Genomic DNA, 15,384 nt, shown 5'->3' on the forward strand with positions numbered 1-15,384 from the left:
TGAGCCAAAACTTCTTATTGTCTAGCTAGAGATAAATATGCAAGCACAAAGAAACACTTGCCTTCAATAAAAATAACAACAAATGTGCAAATCAACGGAAACTCTCCCAAAATAAGGCTCAAATATGACTCAATACAATCAAAATCAAAATTCATTTACACCAACGTTGGTGGAGAGAGTAACCTATGGAGTTGAAAGGAATGTCGCCTTCCCCTTTTTCGAATGGCAAAGGAGTCCGACAAGCAGCAGTTGCAAAAATGGTAACCTTCCAAATGAACTCTGAAAAGAGATAAAATTTATGTTTCTAAAATTTGAAAGTAATTGTATAGTTAGTGATGTTACATAACAACTGTCCAAGATAAACCATGAGTTGTTACTACGAGATAGAACCACGTGGCCAAGACCAGATACGTACGAAAGACAGTGCATCCCAAGAAAGGAAGATCTGGACACCCCAAACACCCGGATCATCATCAAAGACTCATCTTTCCCTCGAGATGGCGAGTTCCGGCGCAAAGTTACAGTTAATGAGCACAGTCTAGAGTATCTCCGTTATGCTTACAATTACGGGATCACCAACCTATTAGTCAGCAACATCCCTTATCAAGCAATTGGTCATATTACCGCTGGATTATTAGAAAATGTCATATTTATTTCCACCTTCTTACAGTATAAAAGGAGAAAAATCACAAAAGCAAATGTACGTTATTCTCTAACACTAAAACTCTAAGTAATTAATTGCATTCTCTCTACACATCGATATACTGACTTGAGCGTCAGAGTAGCTGCCGTGGGCACCTACCACCACTGCATATTCTCTTCCTTACAGGTTCTAACCAATCACAGCACAGCTCCATTCCGGCCATGTCATCAATCTAATCTTAGCAACATCATTTGATTCTGTTGCCGGAAAACCATTGAACTCTATATGTTCATTTAGATTAAAATCGGTCTCTTGTTCCTTTTTCTTCTAAAAAAGAAACCTTTCCTCTTGAATCTCTCAAAATGGCCAGAATCATATATGTCATTACGGGAGGACTTGATAATGGCAAAAGGAAAAATAAACGTGTGGTAGAAGATATCCTGTTTGTCCATCAAGAACAATAGACTAAGCAAGAGGTAAGGTTCGGTCCTGCTAACAAAGAGGTCGGGAGTTCTTTCAAAATAACCCACTGGTCGTTAAGATCCTCCTGAACAAATACGATGTAAGACAGGTACTTGTAGATACAGGTAGTTCTATTAATCTTCTCATATTAAATATTTTTAGTAAGTTAGGCTTAATAAAAATAATCTTGTCAAAGTTTTCTATCCTTTAGTAAGATTAGGGGATAAGACCGTGGTAGTGTTGGGTACCATCAACCTTCCCCTGATATTGAGTAATGAGAAACATAGGCAAGAGTTGTATGCAGAGTTTATGGTAGTAGATATCCCATTTGCATGCAATGTGATACTCGACCGTCAAGTCCTAAACTGCCACAGTATCGTTATTAACATTGGTGCTATGTGTCTTAAGCTTTCAGTTCCAGGGGAATAGCGGTGGTTCGAGGCAATCCGAGGTTAGCCAAAGAAGATTAGGGACACCCAACAAGAGGCCTCGGAAAAGCAACCACACTCATCGACTTGCTGGAAAAGTTAGAATCTCATGTAAAATCAAAACCAGCAGACCTAGTAGAGGAGGTACAAATAAGAAAGGAGTAAAAGGTATGTTCGACATTGGGCTAACTGACAAAACAAAGACTCACCTAGTAGAATTACTAAAGAGCTGAGAGTCAACTTTCGCTTGGTCTCTAAAGAATGTAACGGGTGTAGACCCGACTCTTATCACCCGCAAGCTATCTTTTGACAAGAACGTTAAACCAGTCCAACAAAAGAAAAGAAAGTTCGCACCAGAGAGGCAACAAGTGATCAAAGAGGAGGTTGATAAACTTTTGAGTGCAGGATTGATAAAGGAGGTACAATATCCTATGTGGCTAGCCAATGCAGTCCTAGTGAAGAAAGCTAACGGAAAATGGAGAATGTGTATGGACTTCACGAACCTAAATAAAGCATGTTTGAAAGATCATTACCCATTATCGTCCATCGACAGATTAGTGAACTCGACCTCAGGTCATGTCATGTGGCGGTCTCTTTCCTTGAAGCCATCTCAAAATACTATCAAATCATAATGGATACCGAGGATGCAGGGAAGATCACATGCATGACAGATGAAGGAGTTTACTGTTATAAAGTAATGTCTTTTAGTTTAAAAAATACAGAAGGCACGCACCAAAGGTTGGTATCAGGAATCTTTAAGGACATGGTGGGATCAGCCATCGAAGTATACGTAGATGACATGGCGGTAAAAATTTGATCATTGGAAGCATACCCGGAGGATATCCGAAGAGTCTTTGATGTCCTGGACAAGATGTGTATGAAGTTGAACCCGAAAAAGTGTACTTTTGAAGTAAAGGCTGTGAAGTTTTTAGAATATATCATCTCAAAAAGGAGCATAGAGGCAAATCTTGAGAATATTAACGCTATCCAAAACATGGGAGCATCCAAAACCATCAACGAAATTAAAGGTTAAATGGATGAGTCACTACTCTGGGCTGATTCATATCATGCTCGGTCAAAAAATGTCTCTCGTTTTTCAAAACCTTAAAAGGAAAAGGTAAGTTTGAGTGGGGGAAAGAGTGTCCAGAGACATTTAAAAATCTAAAAACCTTTTTATCATCTCTTTCGTTGCTAAGCCCGCCTGTCGAATATAAAATTTTATTTTTATATTTATCTGTGATGTATGAAACAGTTTGCTCGGTACTCATTCCCAAAAATAATGGGAAACAAAGTCCAGTACATTACGCCTGTCAGGTTTTAAAAGGGGTATAGTTAAATTACTCTCCTTTTGAAAAATTGGCGTTTGCAGTACTCATGTCAACCACAAAGTTGCGATCATACTTCGAGTCACACACCATAGAAGTCAGAACCGATTTCTCTCTATGAAAGGCTTTACATAGGTCGGAGTTATCAGGATGGTTGTCCACCTAGATGGTAATATTATTGACCTATGATATAAAGTATATTCCAAGGAAGGGCAAAAAAGTGTAGGTATTAGCCGACTTTTTCGCGGAGATGACTCCATCGATAGAACCTTCAGAGTCCCCTGAGGCGACCATAGAAGAATGGAAGGTTTGGATAGATAGAGCTTGTGGGTCTGAGGCTATAGGAATCGAGATCTTTTTGTAGTTTCAAACTGGTATAAAGCTTTGATATGCGGCAAAGCTCGCTTTTAAAGCCACCAACAACGTAGCCGAATATGAGGCAATAATAATGGTCTTGAGAATCATCAAGGAGCTAGGTATCCAAAAATCAATTATTTTTAGTGACTCACAATTAGTTGTTAATCAGTGCCAAGGATAATTCAAAGTCCGAGAACCGAACCTCATCAAATATGAGGGAAAGGTCCGGTCCTTAATAGACAAAGTCAAAGACAGACATAATAGCTGCAAACTTCGCCAGGTAGCCAAAGGCAATAATAAAGAGGCAGATCTTCTAGCCAAGATGGCAGTGGCAGGGGAACAACACTTGGCTCAACCATTCCAGTTCGAAGAGTTACACACTCCAGTAATGGAGATGGAAGAGTCTTTCCCCATAGAAAGGGGGAATCGTGGATGATGCCCATATAAAATTCTTGACACAAGATCTTCCAGCCGATGAGTTGTCAACTAAACAGGTAATAAGGAAATCTTCTAAATACACACTAATTGATAGTTGGTTGTATAGGAGGTCCTCCATACAGTCATGGCTGTGATGTGTGACAAATGAGGAAGGCCAGGAAATCCTAAAAGCTATTTGTTAGACCTAAATGTTCTAAGGTTCAGCTTAGCCTACCACCCCTGAGCCAATGGTATAACAAAGATCACAAACAGGATCATATTACAAGGACTGAAGAAAATACTTGACCAAGCCAAAGGAAATTGGCCCGAGGAGTTACTTCACATACTATGGGCATACAAGACTACTCCTAGAACAACTACTGGAGAAACACCCTTTTCCCCTTAGATATGGGGTTGAAGCAGTCATTCTCATAAAAATACAAGCAAGTAGCTTCAGGATACACCACCCTAAAATTTCAATACATCTTGAAGAGATGCAATTCAATTTAAACTAAACCGAATTCTTACGAGAAAAGGTCGTAATCAGAATGGCGGTTTAGAGAAATAAAATGTCCAAAATATTCAACAGCAAGGTCAGGCAACGAACCTTCAATATGGGAGACTTAGTCCTCAAAAGAACAGACATAATAAGTGGTAACGCCAGACCAAGTAAGCTAGGCGAGAACTGGAAATGACCGTTTAAGGTATCAGAGGTTATTCGCCCAGGGTCCTATAAGCTGGCCAAACTAAATGGTCAAGTTATTTTCCATGCATGAAATATTTATAATTTGAGAAAATTTTATCAATAATGAGTTAATGAGGTTATTTTCATATGTTGTGTACTCCAGCGACAAGAAGCAATAGATTGCCTTCCTTAAAAGAAAGAGAGAACAAAGAGACAAGGATAGGCCATAAGGCAGTTTTCGTCAGGTCGAGTCACAAGGCAGTTCCTGCTAGACTATTTGGGCATTGGTCCCACTAAACAAGGCTACAAGGCAGCTTTCGCTAGGTCGGATCACAAGGCGGTTCCTGCGAGACTATTTGGGCGTTGATCCCACTAAATAAGGCCACAAGGTAGTTTTTGCTAGACTAGATGACAAGGTGGTTCTCCCTAAACCATTAGGGCGCTGGGCCCACTAAATAAGGCCACAAGGCAGTTTTTGCTAAATCAGGTCACAAGGCGGTTCCTATTAGACCATTCGGGTGTTGTTCCCACTAAATAAGACTACAAGACAGTTTTGCAGGGTCAGGTCACGAGACAGCTCCCGCCAAACCATTCAGGTGTTGGTCCTACTAAACAAGACAGTTTTCGCCGGGTCATGTCACTAAGCGATTTTCGCCAGATCATTCATACATTGATCCCACTAAATAATTCCACAAGGAAATTTTTGCCAGGTCAGATCACAAGTCGGTTCCTGATAGACGATTCGAGCGTTGGTCTCACTAAATAAGGTCACAAGGCAGATTTCGCCAGGCTAAATCACAAGGCGATTCCTGCCAAACCATTCGGGCGTTGGTCCCTATAAATTAGTTGCTCGCACCAAGAGAACTAAGAGGGGGGTATAGTAATTCTCGAGGGACAAGGAGGAGACCAACCAAATGATAATTTAAAGGATAAATTCAATAAGGTGAACCAGTAGTCAAGAACCAAGATGAATAAAAAGCCACTTATTACGAAAACAACCATGGTGTCATATGGGGCAAAGGTGAGTACCCGCCAATCCACATTTCTGGATATTCATTCTATTCTACTAAAGTTTTATAAGGAACATTTGCTAACCGGGAGTTAAGATCACAAATGAATGTCTTTGCTGTCAAATAAGATAGGCAAAATAAGTATTTTTCATTACAAAAAGGTTACAAGGAGATAAATGAGACTCGAATAAAGTCTCTATTACATTAGAACCTTCAAAAATTTATTAGCAGAAACTCCACCTCATCCTATGGGAAGACAACATTTGAAAGACTATGCGAAGAAGTGTCTCTCCAACTACCTTCCTGGCCTTGCCTTTAAAGTCAACCTTACATAATCCAATCCTTCTCCTTAGGGTCGCAGTGTTGAAGAGGCGTTATAGTCAAGCTGATTGCAGCCCTCAGTACCAAGCAGTATGATTGCACCTTCATGAAGGTCCAAGGATCGCGACACTAAAGGGGCATCGTAGTCGGACCGGATGCAACCTTCAAAAGTATGTTCATGCTCTCACAAAAATTCACCTTTAGCTGCTCTTTATAGACCATGATGATATTCTCCATATAGATCTGGTTATCCTCGAAAAAAAAAAGTGCTCCATTTCATGTCTCCTGAAAATAATAGTCACAAACACAAAAGAGAAAAGAAAGTTCTTATACAGTGGTGTAGCCGGCAAATACTTTAATATAGACCAAAAAATAAGGCCACCATTGTGACTAAGGGAGGCAAAATGATGCATACAGTCAAATTATGCCACGTGAGTAAAAAAACAAAGCACTACCTTCAAATATGAAGAATCGAACACTAGCAGGGGATCTCTGATATTACATAACAATCGCCCAAGATAAATCATAAGTTGTTACTATGAGATAGAGTCACGTGGCAAGGACCAGATACTTAGGAAAGATGGTCTATCCCGAGAAAGGAAGATCTGGATGCCCCAAACACCCGGAGTATCATCAAAGACTCGCCTTTCCCTCAACAGGGCGAGTCCCGGCGCAAAGTTACCACTAATGAGCATAGTCTAGAGTATCTCCATTACAGCCTACAATCACAGGATCACCAACCTGTTAGTCAACAATATCCCTTATCAAGCAATCAGCCACATTGCCATCGAATTACCGAAAAATGCCATATTTACCTCCACCTTCTTATAGTATAAAAGGAGAAGAATCACAGAGACAAAGGTACGGTATTCTCTAACATTAAAGGTTTAAGCAATTCATTGCATTTTCTTTGTTCGTCGATATACTGGCTTGAACGTCGAAGTGACTGTTGTGTACATCCACCACCATCTCACATTCTCTTCTTTGCATGTTCTATCCAATCACAACACGGTTCTATTCTAATCACGTCATCAATCTAATCTTAGCCATATCAGTTAAACAAGAGTTATCAATCGATGTTAGGTGTACTCTATATATGTAATAATGTCATACATTAGTGTTAGGGAAAAAATTTTGGTTTAATGCCTTTCCAACCAAAATTTTATGATTTAATTTGTAATAATTTTTTTTTACAGCAAAATGAGTTTTTTTTAGTAGTATTAAATATTACATGTGAATTATAATTCATGATGTTTAGTGAAATTTATATATTAGTCCTTCTATTTTTATTTTTAACCTTAATTAGTAAAATAATAAATAATTGTTTAATTTAAATTTAAATTTTTTAATTAAAATTAATCTCTATATTTTTTATTGATTTTAAATATTATAATTACTAAAAAATTTTATAAATTGATCTATTTATTTATTAAATTTTATATGTGAAAAATAATAAAATATAAAATTTATTATTTTCTTTTTATTATAATTAAATAAAAAATAAATTATTAAAAAAGGACTGTTAGACAGCAAAGGGTTTGGACTTGAATATATTGTACCAAGATATTTAATTTAAATTTTATTTATTACTTTATTACCAAATATAAAATAAAGATTGGTATGTAAAAATTAATTACTTATTTATAAGCAATTAAAATATTTAAAATTCAATTGATAAAAATATTTAAAATTTTATTTTTTTTAGATGCATAATAATGCAATGAAGGAAAAGAGTTTTAACCAACGGACTTTAAAATTGAGAGATCTATGAAAGTATATATGACAAAAAAAAAGAGAGGACTTTTAATGGTGATAAAGACATGCATAATAGCAGAAAATTTGTCAAGGACGTGGTCAAAACATGAATTTCCAAACGTAAAACACGTTAAATCAATTTTTTTAATGATTTCTTTACCACTAAACTATAATTAATTCACTCTATTCTTCCATTACATCAACTTTATATTTATTTTATTTATTCTTTCAATTTTTAAATACAACCACAAAATCAAGCACTATTAATTTTCCAAAAAAAAAAAATTATACTTTTCAATTTCTTTTACATTTAATGATAACTTTAATTCTTTTTATCTTTTCATCCTTTGGTACTGAAAAGAAAAAAATAAATCTAAATTTTTAAAAAATGGCCAAAAAATTACAAGAGTATATGTATGTTTACAATTATGATGGAACATCCTGTGCAAATAAAAATAAAAAACTAAGAGTATACGAGCACCGATCTAGTATGAATCTCAAACAATAAATTAGACAGATTAAACATTGCATATCTTAATTGTTAAATAAATTAAATTACAGGCTTTGTTTTTTCCCTTTCATGTAATATCTCATAAGAGATCCGTCAAGAAAATATATTTTAATGTATTAATTTTGATATAAATTAAATTATAAACTTTAAAATAAAAATTATTAAAATTATATATATTTTAATGTATTAATTTTGATATAAATTGAATTATAAACTCTAAAATAAAAATTATTAAAACTGTATAACACATAGAAAGATTACTCTGTTTTAAAATTATTATCATTTTTTATACTATATTAATATATAAATAAATTATTATAACTCTATTTTATTTTTACAAAATCTCTTAAAATATCATCTAATATTTAATAAAATTTAATTTCTTTCAAATAAATATAATAATAAAATTATTTTTTTAATACAAAATAAAAAAATTATCAAACAAATAAAATAATTAATAATTATATTTTAAATATCACATAAGCATTTCTTAACCAAATCTGAAAATTATCATCCTTTACTAATGCCTTAATTTGACACAAATTGAACCCAATTAATAAAAATAAATAAAACCACAATAAATTTTTTTAAGCCCTTTATAATATAAAAATAAGTACCTTTATTTGTAAACTCACAAATCTTTCATTGTAATTAAACTATGAATGTACCACACTATTTTTTAGGATAAAATTAAAAGGTATAGAAGATTGAGTTGAATCCGAAACTTTTGTAATACACTTACAACCACAGTGTTAAAACTTACGAATACCCACATAATTCCTATATTTAACAAGTTGTATCATTCAAGTTTTATTCCAATGTTGACATACGCTTTTTTTATTCCATTACAATTATTAAAAAACAAAACAAAACAAAACAAAACAAAATTTTGATCGATAAAATCTTTTTTTTTTTTGCATTTTTAATAATCTGTCCGGTTCAAGAACTGAAATCAAATCAAAACAAGCCAATGGCCCCAAAATCTGAACCAATAACCGCCAAACCAACATCAACTGAAACCTGAACTGCAAAGACTGGAACGGAACCATTAAGAACCAAACTTTACTAGTCTGTTCCCAATCTCCCCTTCTCCAAACCGGAACCACCAGAACCAGCCCGGGCATGTGGCCAGGTCTATCACCCAGCCCGGACAGTACCAGAAAATGAAAATTCCAAAAATCAGGACCACAACCATGCATGCTGGTCAAACATGCTAGCTACTAGTGCATGTGGGATGTTTTGGGATTATATAAGCCCTGATCATTCCAATGAATGAAAAATCTAATCATAGAAATACTAAATTAAGCATCCTGGTTGTTGAATAAATGTCTCTTGGACCATCATACCACACACAGAACTAACTCAGAAAGCAGGTGGTCCAACTCATTTTGTCCTGTCTGAACCCTCTTAGTGATGGGACTTTATTCTATTGAAATAATCAATTATTTTTCACGACATAAATAAAGTTGCAGAATAGAAACAAATTGGATAGCTGTTCGAAAATACCGCTAAATAGTGTTTGAAGACCATTCCAGACCAATATGGCAGGAAATAAAAGCAGAAAGACAAGATCCAGACCTTATCCATGTGGCCCAACTACCTTTTTTTTTTTTTTTCGTTCACCTCAGATTTGTTATATTTAAATGTTTATGATTGAAAAACTCCAACTACAAGGTTAAACGGAGAAATACATGCAAGCTGGCTTATACTGACCACCTCAACTGGAAATTTCTTAATTCTTGATATCATGATGCAAATCCAAAGGGCTGCATATTCACTTGAAACGTTATTTTGCATGGCACATACCAAAACAGAGCTATACTACCACTTCCCATGCACTTACGCTCAATGCCTGCTCTAATGTAGCCAAATAACTGTTGGGACCAAGCCACTTGAGAGTAGGAGTTGAGACCCTAATCTGGCTGCTTGAAACTAGAGGTTCAATTATTTTTTTCAATACAGAGACTACACAATTTTCATGTCAAGGAGAGTTGGACATAAGCATAGCAGTTCAGCGGCTAAAGCATGTGGTGCCTGGGATATTAACATCCTGCAATAAAACCCTAAAGCTAACAACTCACTAGCAATAAGTAATAATTAATCAGGTGAATTAGGGAGGTAGCTCTATTTTCTGTAATCAGGGAAAGGTGGACTAAGTTTAATAGAAAAGCCTTATCATGCTAAATAGAAAGAAAACAAAACAAAGAAAGGAAAAGAAAAAAATCAAGGACCGGGAAAATAAAATTAAGATCATGATTCGTGGAGGGCAAAGTTTGAAAGTTGCACCTGAAACTCAACTTCAAAAAATTTCTCACCAGGCTCCAAGGCACAATTTAGTTCGATTGCCTATCATGAATTCAGCAATTCCTGAATCAAATCCAAAATCCTAATGTAAATGATCAACCATCCCGTCTAATCACACCCCCCCCCCCCCCCCAATCCTGTGACCCCACCCCTTCTACCAGGAGGAAAAACATAAAGAAAAAAAAAAAGGAGTCTAGGAGAAAAGACAGTTAAATCTCACTGCAGAAATCTACTTCAACAAATATGACTAACTCAATTCCTCTGCTCAAATTCTCTGACATTCTTGAGGATTACACCTGAGCATAACAAGATAAATATAAGTCTCTTAAATAAATGACAGTTAAGCGTGGGATTCTCATATATACACTCACCCACTACTGAACATCAGGGTACAGAATTTAAACCAAAACAAGAACAATATGAAAAAACTAAGCAAACCAGTAACCAAGGGAAAGCAGTAAAAAGAAGGAAAAAAAAAAAGAAAAAGACTACTATTATAGGAGGGAAAACAGAAGCAATAAATCCATTTATTCTTGAATTTTCTTTTGTGAAAGTATATGTCTCTCATCAATCTGAAAAAAAGAAAACTTAAACTATAAAACTGGCATCAATTTCATACTCATATATTATAATCATGATACAAGAAATGTAACATGTGAAAATAACTTTTCTCTGATTTATCACCTGAATCACCTCAGCCAAATGCTAGCCTTTGGTGATTATGCTGTTGCCTTTTTTAATTTTTCCTCTCAAGGCATAGGGCATCCATGCATAGACAAGAGCCGGCTTTGCTAAGTTGGTTCCATATTCTGCACTCTATGGGGAAAAAAGAACAAAAGCAAACACACTGAATAGAAGCATTGGACCTGCAAAAGCAGAATCTCTGATGAATTTTACAAGGTGAAAATAAGAACCCGTTGGAGTTGATTGAGCTGTGAAACGCCTTAAATGACTTTCTCCATTGCACTTTACAGGACACCCCTCCCGAAATTCTCTTGATCGAGTTGATATCTTAACTCCCCAAGTTGACTCTGCATAGAAAGTGGAAGATTAGGACATAATTATGCATAATTCAAGAAAATTGCTCACTTATAAAAATAAAACTACTTAATCCCAAATAACAATTACGGGCATAATCACATCTCATTAGTACAAATTCAACTATGCAAGTGCCTAAGATCATCCCAACACTTCTACAAGTATAGTTATTTCTCAAGAATAATCCTCTACAAATAGTCCAACTTTATCTGAAGCATCTCTCTATTGAGATCAGAAATGAGGCTCAATACCCATCAAAATCTGGAACCAAAATTTTCCATATACGTACCATCGCTCAAGTATTCAACTAATCCAAGGAAAAACAGAAATAAATCAAGAAAAGAAACCAAACCTTGGACACAACGTCAGCAATACGTCTTCCAGACTCAATCGCCTCCTCTAGCCCATCTCGAACAGCCACACATTCCCTCGGCGTCTCGAACAAAGAAAGAGAGAACTGCTTAGAAACAACACCAACATCGAAATAAATAAGACCAGAACTAGGAACATCAACCCGAATACCCTTGACCGGAAACCACAAAAACAACTCTTGAGCAGAAATTCCAGACAAAGCCCCGATCTGGCCATAGCTCAAAGTCCCTGATACATTCCTATCATAATGCAATTCGCTCTCGAACTTGGCATTGCAAGCCTGATCTAAGTGGACCACGAAATGGCCCGTATCATCGATTCTGAAATCTTCAATGCCCTTAGGGAGTAGGCCCATGGGCAGCCCATGGTCCTTAAGAACATCGTAGACCGATGAATCCTGCTCTCGTGGATTGACACCTGGGATTAAGATTCCGATATAGAGAATAATAAATGAAACCAAAGGCAAGAAAGGAACCATGTTTCAGCCTTTTTCTTTCTCTTTCTTTTTCCGTTTTGGTGTGTGTTTCGCGGCCGTATGCGTTAGAACATGAATTTAACGATGCAAGCTCAGGACACTGAGTTTGTTTCCGGTGGCGGTGCGATGAGCTGACGCCTGACGCCTCTGTTTAACTTACAGTGCAGTGGAATTAGGGTTAGGGTTTAAGGATCGATCAACACAGAAACAGAGAAGAGACGGAGAAAGTTTTGAGAAGTAGAAGGAGACTGGTGCCAGCTTGAACACAGAGAGGGGTTATTAGGAGACTGATCAATTATTGGTGGTGACTGTGGGGTCCGCGGTTATATAATCCCCTACGGTCTATTCCTTTTTTAATATTTTCGTCTCCCAATAGCACTGTAACATGTATTTAAATATGGTGGCCCTTTTGTAATTTAGTGGTGATTTGAGGGGCAATTTGTAAGCTGAGTTGGCGAGGATCGACTACGGATGGGCAAGTGGTGTGGAGAGTTGTAGCTACAGTGGAGGTGGGTAAATTTAGCACGAAAGCTGGAGACACGTGGCGCCTGGAAGGATCGTTGTGGCAGCCGAGGATGATGCAAGTGGTTTTGGGAATTTTAACAGAAAAGATAAGTACACGAGGAAAGCGTGAGTGTTGAGTTAACAAGTGGTAAAAAGGGTGTGTTTGGTAACAAGTTGAGAGTAATCTGTGAACAGCAGCTATCCACTCGCTGGCTGGTGCAGTGCTTCTCTGGCACATGGATCTAATGCACTCGATTATCAAAATTTATCTTAAATTACACAATTAAAAATTTAATATATCATAATTTTATATCGATTTATTTTAAACCAAATGATTATATTGAGTTCAAAAGAATTAATTTATTATTTTATAAGTAGAGAAAAAAGAAATATTGGAAGAAGAGACATGGCATGTGAAATGTGAAGGATATGATTATGATTTTGTCTTCATATAAGAAAAACAAACAATAATTTCATATAGTATTGATTGTAGACAGTTTTATATATAATGAATTATTATTATTATTATTATTATTATTATTATTTATAATTATTGTATTTTTCTGACACTGCTTCCAACATTTCTATCATTTTGCTTCTTCACTATCTACCTTATAATTTTATTACTCAACTGCAGTAATAATGTATGTATAGTTCAAGTCAATATAACAATTTCTCCTGAAAAATTATGAAAAATAATAATGCTTAACGCATAAACTTCCTTACAAGATTAATTGATAATTGAAAAATAAGAATTTTTCTATACCTGTAAAATCGGTAAGAATGTCAACGAATTAAATTATTTGTAATCTATTCGAAATTTAATTCGATAAAAATTTGATTGGACTCAACTCGTTTTTTAAACGAATTAAGTTCGAACTCACTTTTTAAACTCGTTTAATAAATGAATAGATATTTAGACTCGTAAATTCGGTTCATTTTTAAATTTATGAATAAACTTGTAAATATACTTGTTCGCCAATATTAATTTTATATCAAATTATTTTTTAAAAAAATAAAATAAATAAAATAAAAAATAAGAAAAATAACTTAAAAGTTGTTTTAATTGAGGAGGAAATATTTCCTTATACCCTTATTTAACATAAACTAATTTATCGAAAAGTTATAAAATCATACTAATTAAATAAGTTAATATTTTATATTTTTTAAAAATTAAAATTTTCTTATTAAATCACTCCAACCAAACATAATCTTAGTATAATAAATAATTCTTTAATTTCTGTTTGATTAGGCGTATTCAGTTTTGCATAAAAAATTTCTATAGAAGATACATTTTAAAGAGAAAATTAAATTTTGAAACGTAAAAGCATGTCCCGATAATTCGTTGACCAATGAGAAAACAGAAGAGCTAATGAAAATTGACAGGAGGCCAGGTGATGAAATTCAAAGGAGGTTGGGTTTGAATTGCTGGCCTACAAGGTCCAGCTATAGCTACGCTGGTTCCACCGAGCCCAGGCCAGCTTCGTTCTACAGATTCCAGTCTAAGTATATTAGTATTGCAAAATAAACCCACAAAATGTCAATTTATATAAATAAAATTTAAATTAAACCATTATTATTAATAAACGATTTTACTGACATTAAATAGTATAAGTTTTTTTTTTCTTTTCACGTGCGCAATTTCATATAAAAAATTACACTAAAATCCTTTGAAATTCAGTTTAAAAAGATCAATTCAAAAAAAAAAAAAAAATTTCGATACTCTTTTTATCATAATTTTATTTTCAAAAGATGAACAATTGTCAAGCATTCACACGTCAATAGACTAATTAATTATATGCATGTAGCACGTGTTTCACCAAGATGAAATGTCCAACAAAGTCAATTATTCAGGAAAAAAAAAAAAAGTCAATTGTTTTCCATATCTGACTAATAATATTTTAGTTGGAGCAGTTGATGATATTCCTTTATAAAATAATTGAATTAACGGTTTCATTTGGAAGTTTTCATTTTTATGCTCTTATTTGATATACATTTATTTAGAAAATAATTGAATTTTATTAATAAAATTTAATTAAATTCTTTTATATTAAATAAGTTAATAATAAATTTAAATTAATTTAATTTATTTATTATTTTTAAATTAAATATAAATATTTATTCTTATAAATAAAAAATATTTTTATCACGTTGATTAAAAAATTATTACTACTATTTTTATAATATTTAAAATCTGAATTTTACATAAATTTTTATCATTAAAAAATTAAAAATTAAGATTTATTTAATTAGTGATATAATATAATAAATTTCTTAATATTAATTATAAATGAAATAATATAATATTTAATTATTTTCTCTGGAAACCATTTTTCTAAATCATTTCTCTGATTACAAGCAACAGATAACCTTTTTATTAGTTAAGCCACTTATCTCTATTTAAAATTAAAAATTTCAAATAAATAATATATGTTATTAAAGGATAATGGTAAAGAAATTCAAAATTTTCAAATTTTAATAATTTTAAATTATAAGTTTTCTTTTTTAATTTAATCAACTATCAGTAGAGTACGATTAATTTCATCACCATAATTTAGAGTATAATTATAAAAATTTATTATATTTAGAATTTTTTTAATAATTATTATTTTTATTTTGAGTTATATTAAAATATTAATTCAACATGTTTTATAAATATAAAATTATATCAATTATTATAAGAACTATTTATTAATATTTAAAATAAAATTTAAGAATAGCACATTATTTTACAATGTTAATCTCCGTAAAGATATTTAAACAATGATATGTGATAT

The 15,384-nt window shown here is 33.7% G+C and overlaps 1 protein-coding gene across 7 annotated transcripts; it reads right to left on the reverse strand.

Moving 5' to 3' along the window:
- Positions 1–8,536: 8,536 nt before the first annotated feature.
- On the reverse strand, positions 8,537–12,374 carry LOC110629059. Of its 7 annotated transcripts, XR_006348290.1 has the most exons (5): positions 11,609–12,374; positions 10,903–11,249; positions 10,439–10,514; positions 10,201–10,281; positions 8,537–9,048 (listed from the first exon to the last, which is right to left on the reverse strand). XR_006348290.1 is itself a non-coding variant. In XM_021775907.2 (2 exons), the coding sequence occupies exons 1-2, from the start codon at positions 12,104–12,106 to the stop codon at positions 11,187–11,189; spliced, it is 561 nt and encodes a 186-aa protein (XP_021631599.1). In that variant the 5' UTR covers positions 12,107–12,373; the 3' UTR covers positions 10,807–11,186. The 7 variants fall into 7 exon arrangements, 1 of the variants encoding a protein (XP_021631599.1); XR_006348288.1 differs by lacking the exon at positions 8,537–9,048 and having other exon boundaries at positions 10,202–10,281; positions 11,609–12,373; XR_006348289.1 differs by lacking the exons at positions 8,537–9,048; positions 10,201–10,281; positions 10,439–10,514 and adding an exon at positions 10,522–10,790 and having other exon boundaries at positions 10,903–11,034; positions 11,133–11,249; positions 11,609–12,373.
- Between the last annotated feature and the right edge of the window lie 3,010 nt (positions 12,375–15,384).

Source organism: Manihot esculenta, chromosome 13 (assembly GCF_001659605.2).
Source record: "Manihot esculenta cultivar AM560-2 chromosome 13, M.esculenta_v8, whole genome shotgun sequence".
In the NCBI taxonomy this organism is placed as follows: Eukaryota; Viridiplantae; Streptophyta; class Magnoliopsida; order Malpighiales; family Euphorbiaceae; genus Manihot; species Manihot esculenta.